Below are 23,333 nucleotides of genomic sequence, written 5' to 3'. Positions count from 1 at the left end.
CATTCAAAGTGATTCCTATTGTTGGCAGTAGATAAAACAGGCTGGTCATCCCTGGGATTAGCTATAGAAACTCTTAACATTAAACAAAGGTTTAATAGTTAGACGAAACAAGAATAGCACACCATTGTGAATGGGGTGTTATGCTTGTGTAGGCGTAGCATATGAGTGTTCTTCTGTCTCTGCCTGAGGCCCGGGCTCTTGTGGCACAGCGGGTATATCACGCTCCTCTGCACCGCAGGATCATAGGGCCGAGCCCCCCCCTTCAGCTGTTCTCCCTCTTTCCTACACTTGTTTGAGAAGTAGGCGGCCACTGACCCGGTACATCACCTATAGTTATCTGCCCCACTATGGGCACTGTGGCAGTATCGTGTTAAAATTTGATTTGATTTGATTTGGGTGTACCAGTGACCTCAATATATTATCACAATACTTGGGTGCCGATAAGATATGTGTTGCGATTCAATACTGTGATTTGATTGCAATTTGATGTTCTACAGAGACAAGAGAGCCATGAGAAAACAAGTTTTGATCAGTCATGAAATAAAAGTGCTGAAAACAAATTGGCTCCTATTTAAGAAGATGGGGAACTAGCTATGAAGGAAAAATACTGTTATTTTGGTGCAGGTATAGCCAACTAGCACAAAAATTATCTTGCAATATTGTCAAAACAATATATTTCTTCAAAAATAATATCTCTATGTAACTAGATTTAAAATATATATTTTTACCACCAATGTGTATATCTCATAGTCAGGAGAGCGAAGGGAAGATTGGGTGATACAAAAAATGTTATTGGAGTAGGCCTATCTGTAATCTGAGATTTCATTTTGACAATGGTTAGTTGAATGTTGCAGATTCTTTTTTAAATATGTGGAAACTTAAAGGTAAACTATATATTTTGTCTGTAACTCATATGGTTTCAGATAGTGGATTACTGTCTTGAAGATGGCATTTAATCACTTGAGCAAAAAGCCTCAACATTTCAAATATCTAGTCTGTCGCTGGTTTGTTGCCTCCATGAAAATAGACCAAGTCAATTGTAAAAATAATATAAATATGATTATTCATAATTTCTCCCTAATTAGTGTAAGTGATGGAGCGCTGTTTCATGATGCAAACATTCTGTCACGGCATACATGCTAGACTTTTGAGAAACTGATAGCGTGAGTATGATGCACAATCTGAATGTAGGACTAGGCTAATAAAGATTTCATATGGTCCTATAATATTCGGCCTATTACAACACGTGATGTCGCACTTCCAATCAGAAATCCACCAATCACGTCGCATACAACGCGGGCACTGCGACCAAACGGACCAATATAATTGCTGTAAATTGAAACGGTTTTAGAGAATGACCTAACAAAATTCCCTGTACGCACCACCGAGGTATATAAAAATACACATATGAGCGCAAAAGTTTGAAGATTGTAGCCATTCGAAGAAGGAAGTTCGATACATTTTTACTCCACTAACAAAATGAGAGAGATTGTTCATTTACAAGCAGGGCAGTGCGGTAATCAAATTGGCGCAAAGGTTTGTACACGTTTAGGCTTTTAAAGCCATATATATATTTATTTTTAATTATGTGTAGAATTATTATTGGTAAAAAAAATAATCTACGGCTAAGAGGCCTCGATATTGATCTTTCAAAGTGTGCGCGAAAACACGTAACCCCTTTGTTCTCAGATCAGATCAATAATTGTTTGGCGGAAAGTAATCATCCTCTCGATTATACGTTGTTTGCCTTCCTGTTCCAACAAGTTCAATGTTTTCAATGATTTTAAATTGTATGTACTTGTTTTATTTGGGGAACCATTCAAATGATCGAGGTAATATAATTCAAGGGTGTTGACTGCCCCGCGTTGGACGAGCTCGCAGTTATGTCTGGTTCAGGTCATGGAGTGCGCCAAACCGGTCAGCGCGCGCTCTTTGAGATTACATTATAGCCTTGCTGTTTTTAGTTTGGTTTATATTTACTTATCGATGTACTAATACATTGAACATAATTTTCATGTTTTATTTGTACATTTATCGAAGGACAACGCAGAAAAAAATATATAAAATGGGTGCCAACTTTTGAAACTCCATTTTGTTTTTGACACTTGACGCATGGAAGCTAGAAAGCAGAACTTTTTTTTTTCCCCGTTTTTTTAAGGGGGGGGACCTTGTTCAAAATGGCTTGTTTGCATCCATTTTGTATTTAATTTAACTGCAAAATGTTAACGGTGAATTGACTCTGGATTGGCATTAATTGACATCTCCCTATGCTAGTTCTGGGAGGTGATTAGTGATGAGCATGGCATTGACCCCACTGGAAGTTACAATGGGGACAGTGATCTTCAGCTGGAAAGAATTAATGTGTACTACAATGAAGCTTCAGGTGAGTTAAGTAGTGTGATGTCTTGACCCACAATGGTCTGGTAAATCTGGCAATTGTCCAATTTGGATTAACTGCAACAAAATCAAAAATGGATCTCCTAGTTACCATTGTTAGCCAGGTACAATTGGTTTGAATTTCTTTTAAGTGCCATTTTTGACTTTTCAGGTGGAAAGTATGTGCCACGTGCAGTACTTGTGGACTTGGAGCCTGGGACCATGGACTCTGTGAGGTCCGGCCCGTTCGGTCAAATCTTCAGGCCTGACAACTTTGTCTTTGGTAAGAAACTTGGGAGTGGTCTATGGACCCGGATTAGTTGCATGTTACTACAATAAACCTTCATTACTTGACTACAGGCACCACAGGCAAACGGTTGGCATTAGTTACTCAAAAGAAAGGGTTGCCATGTCACGTAATTAGCTTTGTCATCTCCTGCTTTAGTGTTTGTGTAATCCATCACTAGGGCCCAGTTTCATCTCACGTTATCCTTACTTTGGCATTATACTTCTGTCCATTACAGGTCAGAGTGGCGCAGGTAACAACTGGGCCAAGGGCCACTACACTGAGGGTGCAGAGCTGGTTGACTCTGTCTTGGATGTGGTGAGGAAAGAGGCTGAGAGCTGTGACTGCCTGCAGGGCTTCCAGCTGACCCACTCCCTGGGAGGTGGAACCGGCTCTGGCATGGGCACCCTGCTCATTAGCAAGATCCGTGAAGAGTACCCCGACCGCATCATGAACACTTTCAGCGTGGTGCCCTCCCCTAAAGTGTCAGACACTGTGGTCGAGCCCTACAATGCCACCCTCTCAGTCCACCAGCTGGTAGAGAACACAGACGAGACCTACTGTATCGACAACGAGGCGCTCTACGACATCTGCTTCCGTACCCTCAAACTCACCACGCCCACCTACGGAGACCTCAACCACCTGGTGTCTGCGACCATGAGTGGGGTCACCACCTGTCTCCGCTTCCCCGGCCAGCTCAACGCTGACCTGCGCAAACTGGCAGTCAACATGGTGCCCTTCCCCCGTCTCCACTTCTTCATGCCTGGCTTTGCCCCCCTCACCAGCAGGGGCAGCCAGCAGTACAGAGCCCTGACGGTTCCAGAGCTCACTCAGCAGATGTTTGACTCAAAGAACATGATGGCCGCCTGCGACCCTCGTCACGGCCGTTACCTCACCGTGGCTGCAGTCTTCCGTGGGCGCATGTCCATGAAGGAGGTGGACGAGCAAATGCTGAACGTACAGAACAAGAACAGCAGCTACTTCGTTGAATGGATCCCCAACAACGTCAAGACTGCAGTCTGTGACATTCCTCCCCGTGGCCTCAAGATGGCTGCCACCTTCATTGGAAACAGTACTGCCATCCAGGAGCTGTTCAAGCGCATCTCTGAGCAGTTCACAGCTATGTTCCGCCGTAAGGCTTTCCTCCATTGGTACACAGGAGAAGGTATGGATGAGATGGAGTTCACTGAGGCAGAGAGCAACATGAACGACCTGGTTTCTGAGTATCAGCAGTACCAAGACGCCACTGCAGAGGAGGAGGGCGAGTTTGAAGAGGAGGGTGAAGAGGAGTTGGCTTAAATTGTCCGTTTTCTTTCCTTGTGAAACATCTGACTGGTGTTTATTTTTCACTTCATGTTTCCTTATCTGACAACCTTCAGCTGTACTATTTTTATTTGATTTTTGTTTTGTTTACTTCAAATAAAAGAAACATGGTTAAACACTTGTTTGTCATTTAATATGATCATGGGTAATGTACAGTAAGTAAGCTAATAGTAATTTCTTATAAATGTATACTGTTTCAGTAATTTGTGAGGCAGGTAATGGTGAAATTTGTTTCCTATGCAGTTCAGCTATACTGAACAAATATACATGCAACTTTTGAGTTAAAGTTCATATAAGGAATTCACTTGAAATAAATTCATTAGGCCCTAATCTATGGATTTCACATGGCTGGAAATGCAGATATGCATCTCTCACAGATACCCAAAAAGGTGGTGTTGGCCAGTGTCTGGTGTGACCATTTGCTGCATGCAACGTGACTCATTCAGAGTTGCTCATGCTGTTCCTTGTGGAATGTTGTCCCACTCAACTTCAATGGCTTTGCGAAGTTGAAGGATATTGATGGGAACTGGAACGTGGTTGTACATGTCTATCCTGAACATGCTTAATGGGTGACATGTTTAAGTATGCAGGCCATGGAAAAACTGGGACATTTGTAGCATCCAAGGAATAGTGAACAGATCTTTGACATTGCGCTGAAACATACGGTGGCTGCTATATGGCACAATAGGCCTCAGTATCTGCATTCAAATTGCCATCGCTAAAATGCAATTGTGTTGTCCGTAGCTTATGCCTACCCATATCATTTGCCACTCTGTTCACCACTGCACTTCCACACAACGCCATACACGTCTGCAGTTGTGAGGCTGGTTGGACGTACTGCCAAATTCTCTAAAGATACATTGAAGGCAACAGATCTGGACATTGCTGCAGTCAGCATGCCAAATGTATGCTCCCCGGGGAAGCAGGTAGCCAAGTGGTTAGAGCGTTGGGCCAGTAACCAAAAGGTTGCTGGATTGAATCCCTGAGCTGACAAGGTAAAAATCTGTCTCTGAGCAAGGCAGATAACCCACTGTTCCCTGGGTGCTGAAGACTATGTTGATTATGGCAGCCCCCTGCACTTCTGATTCAGAGGGGTTGGGTAAAATGCGGAAGATGCATTCAGTTGAACAATTGACTAGGTTTCAACTTGATCTGTGACAAAATGGCACATTTTTTGTGGCCCTTTTTTCCAGCACAAGGTGCACCTGTGTAATGATCATGCTGTTTAATCAGCTTCTTGATATGCCACACCTGTCAGGTGGATGGATTATCTTGGCAAAGAATAAATACTCAATTGCAGGGATTTACACATGTGCACAACATTTGAGAGAAATAAGCTTTTTATGTAAAATATCCAGAACGTTTTATTTCACTTCATGAAACAAACACTTAACATGTTGCATTCATATTTTTGTTAATTGAAGCCTTTGAACGGTATTCATGTTTGTTTTAGAGAATATTGTTATTTGCAATACATTTTTTAAAGTTAAATATTGGATCTCAAGGATTTTGGTTCCTAAAAAGCAAATATGTAGCCGATTCAAATCTGGTTAGGAAAATCCCATACTAATGACTAATATCGAGTTTGAGCATGAAACCTAAAACAATGATGCAAAATCATTTTAATTCTAGTGAGGTCAAGGCCCATGCAATCTCCTATTCTCTATTGCTAAACATTATGTAGGTAGGACTACAATATAATACAACATGCGAAATTCCTTTCCTGAAAAGGGGTCATCGGGCCCAGTTCTTCAGAACATTCAACCCTGAATTCTCATTACATTGAGTGTGACATTTTTGGATCCAAATATCATTGGATCATATAAATGATCTTTGTAGCATATGATGTATGTTAGAGATTTGGTTCAGCTCTCTCTTAACTACATCCAAAAATGAGGGACCAAATCTGAAGAATGAGCAGCATTTAACGCTACACAATTTTGATCTGGATTTAATGTTTTGGAGAAACTGGGTTCTCTTTAACTGTAAGGCTCCCGAGTGGCGCAGCGGTCTAAGGAACTGCATCTCAGTGCAAGAGGTGTCACTACAGTCGTCCGGGTTTGGCCGGGGTAAGCGGTCATTGTAAATAAGAATTTGACTTCCCTAGTTTAAAAAAGTACAAATGAACTGTTCATGTCATGTGAGAGTAGTCGGTTGTCTTTTCACCCAAATACCACTAGGTGGCACTAATTGTTCTTTGCCCAGAATGCCAGGGACGAGATGAATGGCAGAGGCCAGGGTTTATGATGAAGCACACCTATGCGCAAGCCAACGTTATGGGCGGGCGCAATAGGGCTTGGCCCCACCCTACCGTATCTCCTTGTCTTTACAAATAAAATACAAAAATATTGATCAAATATTGACAGAGACGCGCGCCGACAGAAAGACCCATCAGTCTCATCTAAAGCATCGGAGCGAGCGAAACAGCGCCCCTCTGTCTCCGTAAGGTAGACTATGTATCTGAAGCTGTCTGGACAAAAGGAGTATTGCATGTCATACTTTTTCTATATTGACAGCTTCAGATGGTATTGTACATTGGCTACATATCGTAAAACGGGCGCTGTTTCGCTCGCCTGTTTCAGCAGAGGAGAATAAACGAAAGGGCTCACTCTCTCACAAATAAAAAATCTGTGCTGAATAATCCCAATGCGTTTCTATGGTCATAATATGTAGACCTATCTTCTCGCCTGCATTTTCGCCCTTTACAATCTATGACAATCCCGGCGTTGGGACAATGACTTGTATTGTTAGGGCGGGAAATGAGCATCTCATCATTATATAGAGATTTCTGGTTTCAGCCATTTGCGAATTAGAAAGGAAAGTTGGTGGGTGCACAGTGCACTGTTTGGACGCTGGCTTCCCCTACAGTAAATAAAAAAATCTAAATACTTTACGAGAGAGCTTGATTTAGCCACAGATAACCATTAGCTTCTTTAAAAAAATTGTTGTGGATTGTTTCAAATCACAAGTGCATAGGTTTATGCCTATTTGGGAAGCCAGCAATTTGGGCAGTGTGCGTGGCAATAGGCCTAGCTGTTTATTGAGTTGTGTCAGTCAGTGAAAATCACCTAAAATGTGGGAAGATAATGTGTTTTGAGTACAATTTAAAATGTTGAGAAAAGTAGAAGGGGAAAGGTGTATGGGTGAAGATATGGGCATCTCTCTCCAGAATGCCTGCACTCAGCTCTCCAGAATGTGCTCTGCTGTCTCCCGACAATTATTGGACATTCATTGTGTGTGTGGTTTGCCCTTTGATTGTTTATTTTTATCAATTCACCATTACATATATCACTAGTAGGCCTAGTAAATGTACCCTTAATCCACACAATTTAGTTACATTTATTTATGTTAATGCATGAATTAGAGTCATTTACCATTATCATTCTGGAAGTGGAAACGTTGTTTGCAGAGTTCACGTAGGGTTCACAACCTGCTACACTAGTGAGAAACAAGTTTTGGTTTATTTCATAAGCCTCATTTAGGAATTTTGTCAACAAAAAAAATTCTCCATGTGAGCAATGAGCATGTGTGTGGTTACTCCATTGAGGGAGCTGGAGCGCCTGAGTACCCAACCTGCTGAGTTGATACAATGTTGTACTTCAGTGGTGATAGCTCAAATTAAGACAGAGAAAGGGAGGGAGACAGGCGGAGTAGAGAGCTTAATGCGATTGGAAAAAAAGGGAAATTTCATCAGGATATTTTGTACTGTTTGTATTTGTTGGCTTTAGGCCTTTATAATTTACTTAGTTGGCAATGGAAGTTATAGGCCTATTGCTGCATTGGCCTATAGAGGCTATCTCTGAGTTCCATGACATGAGTGCTTTCTTTATCTTTATACACCAGTCAAACATTTGGACACACCTACTCATTCAAGGGTTTTTCTTTATTTTTACTATTTTCTACATTGTAGAATAATATTGAAGACATCCAAACTATGAAAGAACACATATGGAATCATGTAGTAATCAAGAAAGCGTGAAAAAAATCAAAATATATATATTTAGATAAATATTTATATTTGAGATTATTCAAAGTAGCCACCCTTTGCCTTGATGACAGCTTTGCACACTCCTGGCATTCTCTCAACCAGCTTCATGAGGTAGTCACCTGGAATGCAGTTGCAAAAACCATCAAGCACTATGATGAACCTGGCTCTCATGAGGACCGCCACAGGAAAGGAAGACCCAGAGTTACCTCTGCTGCAGAGGATAAGTTCCTTAGAGTTATACTAGCCTCAGAAATTGCAGGACAAATAAATACTTCTCAGAGTTCAAGTAACAGACACATCTCAACATCAACTATTCAGAGGAGACTGCGTGAATCAGGCCTTCATGGTCAAATTGCTGCGAAGCAATCACTACGAAAGGACACCAATAAGAAGAAGAGACTTGTTTGGGCCAAGAAACATAAGCAATGGACATTTGACCGGTGGAAATCTGTCCTTTGGTCTAATGAGTCCAAATTTGAGATTTTTGGTTCCAACAGCCGTGTCTTTGTGAGATGCAAAATAGGTGAACAGATTATATCTGCATGTGTCGTTCCCACCGTGAAGCATGGAGGAGGAGGTGTGATGGTGTGGGGGTACTTTGCTGGTGACATTGTCTGTGATTTATTTAGAATTCAAGGCACTTTCAGAACAGAAATTACAAGATAATGTTATAATGCTGTTATTGCATCAAATGGTTGTTTTATGCAACAGAATAAGGGGTTGTTAGAACACTCAACTGTGTGTGTGTTCTACTGAGGAGGGGCCTCTGTGAGATTTAACACTGACAGAAGGTTTACGATGTCTTTTGGGTGATAAAACCTAAAGAGACCGCATTCCATAGCATGAGTTAATGTTTCTGTTCTATAAGGTACCAGGGAGAGATGACTCCAGGGCCAGACCCTGGTCTCTACACAATTAGATACTGTCTGCTGTGAATTCTAAGTATCTTTCATGCTAATCTTAACCTTGTGACCCATTCCATACATCTGTTGTTTGTCATGTAGCTTGAAGGGGTGTATCTTGGCTATAAAATACCTTTGTACTTTTGTCTCGGGTCTCTCAACAAATCATCTGAGGGTGATTCGTCGACCAGCCTTCATTAACGTAGAGCACTCAATCGATTCACTTTTTATGTGTGTGTTGTATTGACCTGCTCCCTTATAAATAAGTGAATAAAGATTTAGTTTAAGTTTGACTTGTGTGATAAGTGTGTCTCTCCTAATTTGATAGTAAAGAAATTAACCACCACAGCACACTTAACCAGCATGGCTACCACAGCATTCTGCAGCGATACCCCATCCCATCTGGTTTGCTCTTAGTGGGACTATCATTTGTTTTTCAACAGAACAATGACCCAACACACCTCCAGGCTGTGTAAGGGCTATTTGACCAAGAAGGAGAATAATGAGGTGCTGCATTAGATGACCTGGCCTCCACAATCACCCGACCTCAACCCAATTGAGATGGTCTGGGATGAGTTGGACCGTAGAGTGAAGGAAAAGCAGCCAACAAGTGCTCAGCATAAGTGGGAACTCCTTCAAGACTGTTGGAAAATCATTCCAGGTGACGCTGATTGAGAGAATGCCAAGAGTGTGCAAAGCTGTCATCAAGGCAAAGGGTGACTACTTTGAAGAATCTAAAATATAAAATGTTTTTGTTACAACATGATTGTTTTTTTCATCATTTGATGTCTTCACTATTATTCTACAATTTAGAAAATAGTCAAATAAAGAAAACCCCTTGAATGAGTAGGTGTGTTCAAACTTTTGACTGGTACTGTATGTGTCCATAAGGCATCATGTTAATTCAGATTTTTATGATTAACCACATTACAATAATTTTGAGAAAAGAAACTGTTATAATTTAAATTAAACTGTTCTACGAAAATGCGCATATCAAACACCCATCCAACTGATTCGTTCTGATGCCGGCCCTGCCTATGCACTTTACTTTTAAGTAGGTGAAATGCCACATGCCGAAAGATTATGGGCAAAAAAAGTAGGGTACAGAACAACACAAACCCATTGAGTGGGCACAGATGTCAATTCAACGTCTATTTCACGTTGGTTCAACATCATTTCATTGAAATGACTGGAAACAACGTTGATTCAACCAGTGCGTGCCCAGTGGGAAGAATTTCTATAGCATTTGTAACTAGGGTGACCAAGTGTCCCAGATTGTGCGGGACAGTACCGCATTTTGGCACTTTGTCCTATTGACATCCTGCAACCAAACAATTACAGCATGTCCCGCATTTTATCAACACCAGTAATTTAGAGGAAAAGATTGATTTTGCCCGTATTTCAGTCAGACATACCGAACTTTCTCTTGCAGTCAAGTTGTGCTTATGTAAAGATATATACACTGCTGAAAAAAATATAAATAAAGGGAACACTTAAACAACACAATGTAACTCCAAGTCAATCACACTTCTGTGAAGTCAAACTGTCCACTTAGGAAGCAACACTGATTGACAATACATTTCACATGCTGTTGTGCAAATGGAATAGACAACAGGTGGAAATTATAGGCATTTAGCAAGACACCCCCAATAAAGGAGTGGTTCTGCAGGTGGGGACCACAGACCACTTCTCAGTTCCTATGCTTCCTGGCTGATGTTTTGGTCACTTTTGAATGCTGGCGGTGCTTTCACTCTAGTGGTAGCATGAGACGGAGTCTACAACCCACACAAGAGGCTCAGGTAGTGCAGCTCATCCAGGATGGCACATCAAAGCGAGATGTGACAAGAAGGTTTGCTGTGTCTGTCAGCGTAGTGTCCAGAGCATGGAGGCGCTACCAGGAGACAGGCCAGTACATCAGGAGACGTGGAGGAGGCCGTAAGAGGGCAACAAACCAGCAGCAGGACCGCTACCTCCGCCTTTGTGCAAGGAGGAGCACTGCCAGAGCCCTGCAAAATTACCTCCAGCAGGCCACAAATGTGCATGTGTCTGCTCAAACGGTCAAAAACAGACTCCATGAGGGTGGTATGAGGGCCCGACGTCCACAGGTGGGGGTTGTGCTTATAGCCCAACACCGTGTAGGACGTTTGGCATTTGCCAGAGAACACCAAGATTGGCAAATTCGCCACTGGCGCCCTGTGCTCTTCACAGATGAAAGCAGGTTCACACTGAGCACGTGACAGACGTGACAGAGTCTGGAGACGCCGTGGAGAACGTTCTGCTGCCTGCAACATCCTCCAGCATGACCGGTTTGGCGTTGGGTCAGTCATGGTGTAGGGTGGCATTTCTTTGGGGGGCCGCACAGCCCTCCATGTGCTCGCCAGAGGTAGCCTGACTGCCATTAGGTACCGAGATGAGATCCTCAGACCCCTTGTGAGACCATATGCTGGTGTGGTTGGCCCTGGGTTCCTCCTAATGCAAGACAATGCTAGACCTCATGTGGCTGGAGTGTGTCAGCAGTTCCTGCAAGAGGAAGACATTGATGCTATGGACTGGCCTGCCCGTTCCCCAGACCTGAATCCAATTGAGCACATCTGGGACATCATGTCTCGCTCCATCCACCAACGCCACGTTGCACCACAGACTGTCCAGGAGTTGTCGGATGCTTTAGTCCAGGTCTGGGAGGAGATCTCTCAGGAGACCATCCGCCACCTCATCAGGAGCATGCCCAGGCGTTGTAGGGAGGTCATACAGGCACGTGGAGGCCACACACACTTCTGAGCCTCATTTTGACTTGTTTTAAGGACATTACATCAAAGTTGGATCAGCCTGTAGTGTGGTTTTCCACTTTAATTTTGAGTGTGACTCAGACCTCCATGGGTTGATAAATTTGATTTCCATTGATCATTTTTGTGTGATTTTGTTGTCAGCACATTCAACTATGTAAAGAAAAAAGTATTTAATAAGAATATTTCATTCATTCAGATCTAGGATGTGTTATTTTAGTGTTCCCTTTATTTTTTGGAGCAGTGTATATATACACATCATAAGGATGTGGTACTTGTGATTTTAAACACTTCTCCAATCATTAATTGGATATGATATTCTGCCCAGCGCAAGACAAGTCTTAGCCAATGTCATAGGCCTATCATCAACCAATCACATTTCTCAAATCCTTTAATGGCTAAATTCCAGATAAATTTGGAAAGGACTGAAACACAACCAAAACAAACAGCAAACACATCCAACAAATGTATAGAGTCACAACCTTGATGTAGTCATTGTGTGCTATGAATATGGTACCAAAGACTTTTTACTACTTTAATACATATATAAGTGAAACAACAAAAAATGTGTCACTGCCCCAATACTTTTGGAGCTCACTGTATATGCAGCTATTGGCAGCACACCGCAACCCTGGGCCACATGTGCTATACCACTGTACTATGAGTTTATCATGAAAATGATTAGCATATACAGGACAGAAGTCACAGGACTAAGATAAGCACATTTTTTAGGGCCTATAATAACCTTAGAGATCGCTGTTTTACAGCCTCAGTGAAACGACCTGTCCTGATTTGTCATAGACGCTTGCTAAAAAACTTTATTGAGCAAGCCTTCCTTCATGAACTGGCCTCTGTAAAATGGTATAGAGTCAGCTTGATCCCCTCTGTCGAAGATGCTTGGACCTTATTTTGAAAAATATTTTCAGTGGTATTGTTAACAAACACGCCCCCATAAAGAAAATTAGAATTAAAAACAGGTTCAGCACTTGGTTCGGCAGTGATCTTGCAGAGTTACTCCACCTCAAGAATTGCATTTGGCGAAAGGCTCGGCACACGCGTACTCGGGCTGACTGGCTCTCGTTCAGGCAAATGCGAAATAAGTGCACTCAGGCTATCCAGAAGGCCAAAGTGAGTTACTTTAAGGAGCAGTTCTCTCTCTGTGCGTCTAACCCCAAGAAGTTCTGGAAAACAGTTTAAGACCTGGAGAACAAACCCTCCTCCTCACAGATGCCCATGTCTCTTAATGTTGATGATGTGGTTCTTACTGACAAAAAGCACATGACTGAGCTCTTTAATCACCACTTAATTAAGTCGGGATTCCTATTTGACTCAGCCATGCCTCCTTGCCTGTCCAACATTTCCTCATCTCCCACGCCTTATTATGCTACTAGCCCCGACGCTCCTCCATTTTTCATCCCTGCCCTGCTACAAAGTTTCTCCCTGCAGGCGGTCACTGAGTCTGAGGTGCTAAGGGAGCTCGTTAAACTTGACCCCCAAAAAACATCTGGGTCAGATGGTTTAGAGTCTAACATTTAGTCTAAACTTTAGACCTTTTCTTCTGTAAGGTTGCTGCCCATATAAAGGGGGAGATCAAGCTGATCCTAAATGTTATAGGCCTATTTATATTTTGCTCTGTTTATCAAAAGTGTTGTAAAAGGTTGTCAATAATCAACTGACTGGCTTTCTTGATGTCTATAGTATTCTCTCTGGTATGCAATCTTTCCGCTCAGGTTATGGATGTGTCACTGCAACCTTGAAGGTCCTCAATGATGTCACCATTGCCCTTGATTCTAAGCAATGTTGTGCTGCTATATTTATAGACTTGGCCTAAACTTTTGATACGGTAGACCATTCCATTCTTGTGGGCTGGCTAAGGAATATCGGTGTCTCTGAGGAGTCTTTGGCCTGGTTTGCTAACTACCTCTCTCAAGAGTGCAGTGTATAAAGTCATAACATCTGCCCTCTCAGCCACTGCCTGTCACCAAGGGAGTACCCCGAGGCTTGATCCTAGGCCCCATGCTCTTCTCAATTTACGTCAACAACATAGCTCAGGCAGTAGGAAGCTTTCTCATCCATTTATATGTAGATGATACTCAGCTGGCCCCTCTCCGGACTTTTGTGTTAAACGCTCTACAACAAAGCTTTCTTAGTGTCCAACAAGCTTTGTCTGCCCTTAACCTTGTTCTGAACACCTCCAAAACAAAGGTAATGTGGTTTGGTAAGAAGAATGCCCCTCTCCCCACAGGTGTGATTACTACCTCTGAGGGTTTAGAGCTTGAGGTAGTCACCTCATACAAGTACTTGGGAGTATGGCTAGACAGTATACTGTCCTTCTCTCAGCACATATCAAAGCTGCAGGCTAAAGTTAAATCTAGACTTGGTTTCCTCTATCGTATTCACTCCTCTTTCACCCCAGCTGCCAAACTAACCCTAATTCAGATGACTATCCTACCCCATGCTAGATTACGGAGATGTAATTTATAGATCGGCAGGTAAGGGTGCTCTCTAGCGGCTAGATGTTCTTTACCATTCGGACATCAGAATTGCTACCAGTTCTCCTTATATGACACATCACTGCACTCTATACTCCTCTGTAAACTGGTCATCTCTGTATACCCGTCGCAAGACCCACTGGTTGAGATATCTACTCTAGCCCTCATCCTCCACATACAACACCCGTTCTGCCAGTCACATTCTGTTGAAGGTCCCCAAAGCACACACATCCCTGGGTTGCTCGTCTTTTCAGTTCGCTGCAGCTAGCGACTGGAACGAGCTGCAACAAACACTCAAACTGGACAGTTTTATCTCAATCTCTTCATTCAAAGACTCAATCATGGACACTCTTACTGACAATTGTGGCTGCTTTGCGTGATGTATTGTTGTCTCTACCTCCTTACCCTTTGTGCTGTTTGTTGTCTGTGCCCAATAATGTTTGTACCATATTTTGTGCTGCTACCATGTTGTGCTGCTACCATGTTTTGCTACCATGTTGTTGTCATGTTGTGTTGCTACCATGCTGTGTTGTCATGTGTTGCTACCTTGCTATGTTGTTGTCTTAGGTCTCTCTTTATGTAGTGTTGTGTTGTCTTTCTTGTCGTGATGTGTGTTTTGTCCTATATTTGTATTTTTTAAATTTCTAATCCCAGCCCCCATCCCCGCAGGAGGCTTTTTGCCTTTTGGTATGCCGTCATTGTAAATAAGAATTTGTTCTTAACTGACTTCCCTAGTAAAATAAAGGTTCAATTAAATAAATAAATAAAAATAATGCAATTCTTCAGAAAATGGGCGTGGCTTCATAACTTTTCAGATTTTAAGAAAATGGCAGAAAATATGCAGCCGAAGTCCGACGAGAGCGGATATAAATTAATTGTTGTAACTAATTATGACAATTGTTATGACAAAGAAAATGTTGAATAATATAATAAAGTAATGCCTTTTCAAATAAGTTACGTTACATGTTATTTTGGATGACAATTTGTTAGCTACGCTATCCTTATGAACCGCATAGCATTACAGAAGTATGTACGGGTATGTTAGCTAGTTACCTAAGGTTAGTCGGCTACTAATACACTACTAGTCCAGTGTGCGTTCTGAACGCTCTGAGAGCAAAATTCTCTGAATTTACTAATGGACAATCTGACAACGCTCTGGATTTAGGAATGCCCAGAGCGCACTCTGGCACTCCAGATTGAATTTACGAACACACCCGAAATCGTAAAAAGTTTAGCTAGCTACTATGCTAACCCTAGCAAGAGGTTGCATAGTAACAGCATCAACTTCCGGTAAGACAGGTGAAGCTCTAGTGCGTTCAACTGAAACGATACCATTCGTTTACAGTATACTAAAATAAACTAATAGTATATAGTATGCAGTATGTTAGTATGGGTTTTCGAACACAGCTCAGGTCTACCCTTGTGACTATTCAGCAAAACTCACATAAACCAGGTCTACCATTGTGCAAGAGACACTAAACAAACCTTTTGACATTAAATATGTGTTAAGTTATTACTCTAATTCAGTTTATGGGTCCATTATTATATAAGTTTATCCATAACCCAACTCAACTTCAATCTACTGAAAAAATAAATAATATGCTATGATTAAATATACTGTATGTAATAGCAAATGTAACGCTAAGATATTTTAATATACTGTACCACAAGAATCCATGGATTCAATGTATTGAAAATGAAGGCACATACGTAAACTATACCCTTTAATAAACAGTATACACTGAACAAAATTATAAACACAACATGCAACAATTTCAAAGATTTGACTGAATTAAGGAAATAAGTGAAATAAATTAATTGGGCCCTAATCTATGGATTTCACATGACTAGGCAGGGGTGCAGCCATGGGTGGGCCTGGGAGGGCATAGGCCCACCCACTTGGCAGCCAGGCCCAGCCAATCGGAAATAGTTTTTCCCCACAAAAGGGCTTTATTACAGACAGAAATACTCCTCAGCACCCCCCTCCCACCCCCCTCAGACAATCCCATAGGTGAAGAATCCGGATGTGGAGGTCCTGGGCTGGAGTGCTAACACGTGGTCTGTGTGTTGTGAGGCAGGTTGGACCTACTGCCAAATTCTCTAAAACTACATTGGAGGCAGCTTATGCTAGAGAAATTAACATTCAATTCTCTGGCAATAGCTCTGGTGGACATTCCTGCAGTCAGCATGCCAATTGCACACTCCCTCAAAGACATCTGTGGCATTGTGTTGTGTGACAAAACTGCACATTTTACAGTGGCCTTTCATTGTCCCCAGCACAAGGTGTACCTGAAATGATTATGCTGTTTAATTATCTTCTTAATATGCCAAGCCTGTCAGGTGGATGGATTATCTTGGCAAAGGAGAAATGCTCACTAACAGGGATAAAAACACATTTGTGGACAAAAAAAGCTTTTTGTGCATATGGAACATTTCTGGGATTTTTTTTTTCAGCTCATGAAACATGGGACCAGAACTTTACACGTTGCTTCATATTTTTGTTCAGTGTATTTACAAATAAAATGTTTTTAAATTTCAACAATGTATTTTCTTTTTAAGCTGTTGAATATAGACTTCTGGTGCCAAATTCATCTGTGAAAGTACACCTTGGAGATTTATGCTTGTGGTCTTGTGACCATTTTGAGAAATCATATGAACCTTCTCTGAATCATACTAGACACCTTAATAAGGCATAATATATAACGCATTTGTTGATAAATACAACTTTAGCTTCTCTAGAGCCTGTAAAGTACAAAAGTGTTTTTTCTTCAGTATTGTGACTGATGGGATTAAATGGGTTAATATCACAGATTTTCTTAACCCAGGTTATTGAACAACTTGAACAACTTGTTATATCGCCTTTGACCGCCTACACATGCACAGTTCTGCGCGAGACGATGAAAAGCCCCTGACTGCAGTGTGCAGTTCGGGGCGGCTCAATGTGGGCGGAGTCAAACGTCGGGGCCGGGCTCAATGTGGGCGTTGAAGGTATCAACATCAACGAAAGCGAATCTTAATCGAACCTAACCTACATGGATAGAAATATAAACCATGGAAGTATAATCTACTTTGTAATATTCATGTTATACCAGTGCAGTGGTATATTTTTATATGACCAACTACCGCACCAATGTTAGCATATCGTTAATTATCACCCATTTGCATGTGAGCTAGCTAATTGCTTACATTGAGGGAATCTTATTTGGACAAATTTGCCTACTTGAGCAGTAAACCTAGGTTTACATGCATAGTTATGTAATCGATTTGATCGTTGATTTTCTGTGTTTTTTCAATGTATGCCTTGTTGTGTTTGGCTGGCTCTAAATGTGTATCATTGATGCCATTCTATACAGCCTACACATAGTATATACAATTATGAAATCACCTGGTCACAACATACATGGCAAGTCAAGAAAAGCAATTGTAACTTGTCCACACTGCAAACTGAAGATAAATAAGAAAAACTTCAAAACACATTTACAAAGAAAGCATACTAATTGCTTTGAAACAGTGTCCAAGGAAATATTTTTGTCATGTGAGTGCATTGATGTGAGGAAATGGTGTGTTTGCAGTCGAAAATACATTTTCTGGTCCAGCAAAACCCATACATGTTGTGAAAAATACTTGGGCTAATTCAGTTCCAACTGTGTTCAAAACTGTTATGCATGCTGGAGTATAAAAAGCTGTTGAATTGCACTTTTTCTTTACTTTGACATACTGTCACGCCCTGGTCTTAGTATTTTGTGTTTTCTTTATTTATTTGGTCAGGCCAGGGTGTGACATGGGTTTATTTTGTGGTGTGTTTTTTTATTGGGGTTTTGGTAGGTATTGGGATTGTGGCTTAGTAGGGTTGTCTAGAAAAGTCTATGGTTGCCTGAGGTGGTTCTCAATCAGAGGCAGGTGATTTTCGTTGTCTCTGATTGGGAACCATATTTAGGCAGCCATATTCCTTGAGTATTTCGTGGGTGATTGTTCCTGTCTCTGTTTGCACAAGAGAGGCTGTATAGGTTTTCACGTTACGTTTGTTGTTTTTGTGTTGTTCGTTTTTTTTTGTCGTCAATAAACATGTATCAAAAATACCACGCTGCATTTTGGTCCGACTCTCCTTCGACGGAAGAAAACCGTAACAGAATCACCCACCACAACAGGACCAAGCGGCGTAGTGACAGGCAGCGGCAGCAGGAGCAACAAAGTTTGGAATATACGACTTGGGAGGAAATAGACAGGTGGGCGGTCGACCCGGGGAGAGTGCCGGAGCCCGCCTGGGATTCGCTGGAGCAGTGCGAACAGGGTTATAGGAGAATGGAGTTGAAGAGACAAGCACGGCGGCGTGGAAGGAAGCCCGAGAGTCAGCCCCAAAGATTTCTTGGGTGGGGGGGGGCTCAGGGAGAGTGTGGCAGAGTCAGGGTTCAGACCTGAGCCAACTCCCCCTGTTTATCGTGAGGAGCAGCGATCACAAGACTTCTGGACTTGGGAGGAGATATTGGACGGAAAAGGACCCTGGGCACAGCCTGGAGAATGTCGCTGCCCCAAAGAAGAACTGGAGGCGGCGAAAGCGGAGAGGCGCTGGTATGAGGAGGCAGCACGGCGATGCGGATGGAAGCCCGAGAGTTAGCCCCAAAAATGTATTGGGGGGGGGCTCAGGGAGAGTGTGGCAGAGTCAGGGTTCAGACCTGAGCCAACTCCCCCTGTTTATCGTGAGGAGGCAAGGAGGAGACCAGAACCAGAGCCGGTGTTGGAGGTGAGCGAAGCAGAGACTGTGAAGGAGTTAATGGGGAAATTGCAGGGGAGAGTTATGAGGGAGTTGCTAGTTTGGTGCTTTAGGTACGATATTCGCCCGACAGAGCGTGTTGGGGATTTGATGGCACCTGGGTCAGCGCTCCATACTCGTCCTGAGGTGCGTGTTGGTCGGCTGGTGAAGATTGTGCCAGCCTCACGCACTAGGCCTCCTGTGCACCTCCCTAGCCTTGCACGTCCTGTGCCAGCCCTGCTCTCAAGCTCTCCAGTACGCCTTCACGGTCCGGTCCATCCTGTGCCACCTCCACACACCAGTCCTCCGGTGGCAGCTCCCGCACCAGGCTTCCTGTGCGTGTTCTCGGCCCAGTACCACCAGTGCCAGCACCACGCATCAGGCCTACAGTGCGCCTCGCCTGTCTAGCGCTGTCAGAGCCTTCCTCCTCTCCAGCGCTGCCGGAGTCTCCCGCCTGTTTAACGCTGTCAGAGCCTTCCTCCTCTCCAGCGCTGCTGGAGTCTCCCGCCTGTTTAGCGCTGCCAGAGCCTTCCTCCTCTCCAGCGCTGCCGGAGTCTCCCGCCTGTTTAGCGCTGCCAGAGCCTTCCTCCTCTCCAGCGCTGCCGGAGTCTCCCGCCTGTTTAGCGCTGCCAGAGCCTTCCTCCTCTCCAGCGCTGCCGGAGTCTCCTGCCTGTTTAGCGCTGCCAGAGCCTTCCTCCTCTCCAGCGTTGCCGGAGTCTCCTGCCTGTTCAGCGCAGCCAGAGCTGTCAGTCTGCATGGAGCAGCCAGAGCTGCCAGTCTGCATGGAGCAGCCAGAGCTGCCAGTCTGCATGGAGCAGCCAGAGCTGCCAGTCTGCATGGAGCAGCCAGAGCAGCTAGAGCCGCCAGTCAGCCAGGATCCGCCAGTCAGCCATGATCTTCCAGATCCGCCAGGATCCGCCAGTCAGCCATGATCTTCCAGGTCAGCCAGGATCTTCCAGATCCGCCATTCAGCCAGGATCCGCCATTCAGCCAGGATCCGCCATTCAGCCAGGATCTGCCGGATCCGCCAGTCAGCCAGGATCTGCCGGAACCGCCAGTCAGCCAGGATCTGCCAGAACCACCAGCTAGCCAGGATCTGCCAGAGCCAACTACCTGCCAGAGCTTCCTCTCAGTACTGGGCTTCCTCTCGGTACTGGGCTTCCTCTCGGTACTGGGCTTCCTCTCGGTACTGGGCTTCCTTTCGGTACTGGGCTTCCCCTCGGTACTAGGCTTCCCCTCGGTACTAGGCTTCCCCTCGGTGCTGAGCTTCCCCTCAGTGCTGAGCTACCCCTCAGTCCCGATCTACCCCTCAGTTCCGAGCTGCCCCTCAGTCCAGTGGGGTCCTTGGTGAGGTTTACTAGGACAAGGTCGGCGGCGAGGGTCGCCAATCAAAGGACGCGTTACAAGGGGACTAAGACTTGGTTGGAGTGGGGTCCACGTCCCGAGCCGGAGCCGCCACCATGGACAGACGCCCACCCGGACCCTCCCCTATGGGTTTAGGTGTGCGGCCGGGAGTCCGCACCTTGGGGGGGGTTCTGTCACGCCGTGGTCTTAGTATTTTGTGTTTTCTTTATTTATTTGGTCAGGCCAGGGTGTGACATGGGTTTATTTTGTGGTGTGTTTTTTTATTGGGGTTTTAGTAGGTATTGGGATTGTGGTTTAGTAGGGTTGTCTAGAAAAGTCTATGGTTGCCTGAGGTGGTTCTCAATCAGAGGCAGGTGATTTTCGTTGTCTCTGATTGGGAACCATATTTAGGCAGCCATATTCTTTGAGTGTTTTGTGGGTGATTGTTCCTGTCTCTGTGTTTGTTTGCACAAGAGAGGCTGTATAGGTTTTCACGGTACGTTTGTTGTTTTTGTATTGTTCGTTTTTTTTCGTCGTTAATAAACATGTATCAAAAATACCACGCTGCATTTTAGTCCGACTCTCCTTCGACGGAAGAAAACCGTAACACATACACTGTGTTCACAGTGCTCGGATCTTGTCCCCTGGACCTTGGAAGACTTTTGGTGTGGATGTTCAGGTTAGATATTCCTTTAAATGATTCCACTGCACTGTACCATTTGATTGTCATTCCTTTATTGAAAAGTGTACAGTGTTCACACCACAGGATCTACCAAAGATGCTATTCAGTATATTATATTAGTCCTATTTTCTGTTATAACATTGAAAAGTTATTATTTCTATGCTTGCAGCATGCATAGCACACTGTTATTGCTAATACTTTTTCTTGTTTATTATTCACTTTTTGGTACTTATTTCCTATAGTTTTTACACTACATACACAATTTATACATCAAACTCCTGCAGAGCTGGATGCTGATGTGACATGCTGTGACTTCTGGGGGGGGGCGCGCGTCTTCTATATCCTGAAATATATTATCATCATTATTGTTGTCATAACTATCAAACTTAACAACCTACTCTTTCTTAACTTACAGTACGTTCTGTACATTGCAATGGAAGCAGTGATTTCACTGAGGTGTGGATAAAATGTTTTTTGGGATCCCCATCCAATTGTGTGATTTTCTTTTCAAAGGAAAACATGCAGCAAATTAGGCTGGTGGTGCCTAGTTCTCCTGCAGAACTTTCTCATGCTGTAAGAATGTAAGACATTTCCTTTGCATCCTTAAAATCACTTGTTTAACTGTAGCCAGAACGACCTGAATATATTATCATATTGAATGTATGTCATTCATTCACTAAGGTCTGAATAAGAGAGGTCGAAAGATCGTAAAAGGCGGCGAAAACAAAACACACTACAGGTAGGTGTCATAAGATGAGTGGTATAGTCTTAAACCAATGTTTAAAGACTTAACCCCAACTCCAATATATTTCAGGATGATGTAGAAGACGCCCAGTCTGTCCCTTTTTTTTTTCCTGGAGAGAAGTGGCCTCTTTGCTGCCCTTCTTGACACCAGGCCATCCTCCAAAAGTCTTCGCCTCACTGTGCATGCAGATGCACTCACACCTGCCTGCTGCCATTCCTGAGCAAGCTCTGTACTGGTGGTGCCCCGATTCCGCAGCTGAATCAATATTAGGAGACGGTCCTGGCGCTTGCTGGACTTTCTTGGGCGCCCTGAAGCCTTCACAACAATTAAACCGCTCTCCTTGAAGTTCTTGATGATCCGATAAATGGCTGATTTAGGTGCAATCTTACTGGCAAAAATATCCTTGCCTGTGAAGCCCTTCTTGTGCAAAGCAATGATAACGGCACGTGTTTCCTTCCAGGTAACCATGGTTGACAGAGGAAGAACAATGATTCCAAGCACCACCCTCCTTTTAAAGCTTCCAGTCTGTTATTTGAACTCAATCAGCATAACAGAGTGATCTCCAGCCTTGTCCTCATCAACACTCACACCTGTGTTAACGAGAGAAACACTGATATAATGTCAGCTGGTCCTTTTATGGCAGGGCTGAAATGCAGTGGAAATTGTTTTTTTGGGATTCAGTTCATTTGAATGGCAAAGAGGGACTTTGCAATTCATCTGATCACTCTTCATAACATTCTGGAGTATATGCAAATTGCCATCATTCAAACTGAGGCAGCAGACTGTGAAAATTAATATTTGTGTCATTCTCAACTTTTGGCCACGACTGTATATATATGTGCTCAATGAAACAATGTAATTACAACGTAACATTTATCACCACAATTTTAACAGTACACGACATACATAACAAGTCTGTTCACTGCAACAATATCAGTAGCTTGTCTCAAATATAGCATGAAGCAAAAAGTGTTACAACACATCTGCTGGTACTTTATATAATATTTCTTACGATCTTCAAAAATGAAATATGTTTGTATTCAACGTGTGCCTTGTGCAAACGTGTTTGTAATCAGTGTGTGACTGTCACCTTAGATGGACAAAAAAAAGGTGGGTGGGGTCAAATGTGGGCGGAGTCAAATTGAGCCCGGCCCCGAATTGCACACTGCAGCCAGGGGTACTTTTTAAATATATTTTTTGTATTTTAATCATTTTTTTGCATATATATATATATATATTTTTTTTTTTTTTAAAAACATTTATTTATTTACATTTTTACAAAAAATATATATTATTTAAAAAAATTTAAAATCAACAAACAAGAGGAATAGTCACATGCAAACAAGCATACATACAAACTATTTACATTGCCAGGAATCCTAAACAAACAAATCATATTCATTAATACAACAAGTTTTAATTGCCTTTTTGTTTTTCATTTTAGTTAAAGTAGTACCATATTGTTTAAATTAATTTATAAAGTGAAAAAAGTTAGGTTTTGAATTCGACCATTTGTTTTTGTGAATATGAAATTTACCTAGTATTATTAGCAGTTTAATTAAATATACTACATCTTTATTTATGTCAGAATTTCTGAAATAAATAATTAGATCAAAACCATTAAATAGTACAACCAGTCCTATTTTTTTTGTAAAAAAATTC

General features: G+C 42.8%; 1 protein-coding gene across 1 annotated transcript; it reads left to right on the top strand.

Moving 5' to 3' along the window:
* The first annotated feature begins 1,334 nt into the window (after positions 1-1,334).
* On the top strand, positions 1,335-4,101 carry LOC112224225 (tubulin beta-4B chain). Its single transcript, XM_024387642.2, has 4 exons — positions 1,335-1,536; positions 2,275-2,383; positions 2,549-2,659; positions 2,901-4,101. Exons 1-4 carry the CDS (start codon positions 1,480-1,482, stop codon positions 3,959-3,961), a joined length of 1,338 nt encoding a protein of 445 aa, XP_024243410.1. The 5' UTR covers positions 1,335-1,479; the 3' UTR covers positions 3,962-4,101.
* The last annotated feature ends 19,232 nt before the right edge of the window (positions 4,102-23,333 follow it).

Source organism: Oncorhynchus tshawytscha, linkage group LG21, assembly GCF_018296145.1.
Source record: "Oncorhynchus tshawytscha isolate Ot180627B linkage group LG21, Otsh_v2.0, whole genome shotgun sequence".
Taxonomy (NCBI): domain Eukaryota; kingdom Metazoa; phylum Chordata; class Actinopteri; order Salmoniformes; family Salmonidae; genus Oncorhynchus; species Oncorhynchus tshawytscha.
Note: the sequence above shows the minus strand (reverse complement) of the source record. Positions and strands in the feature narration are given on the sequence as shown.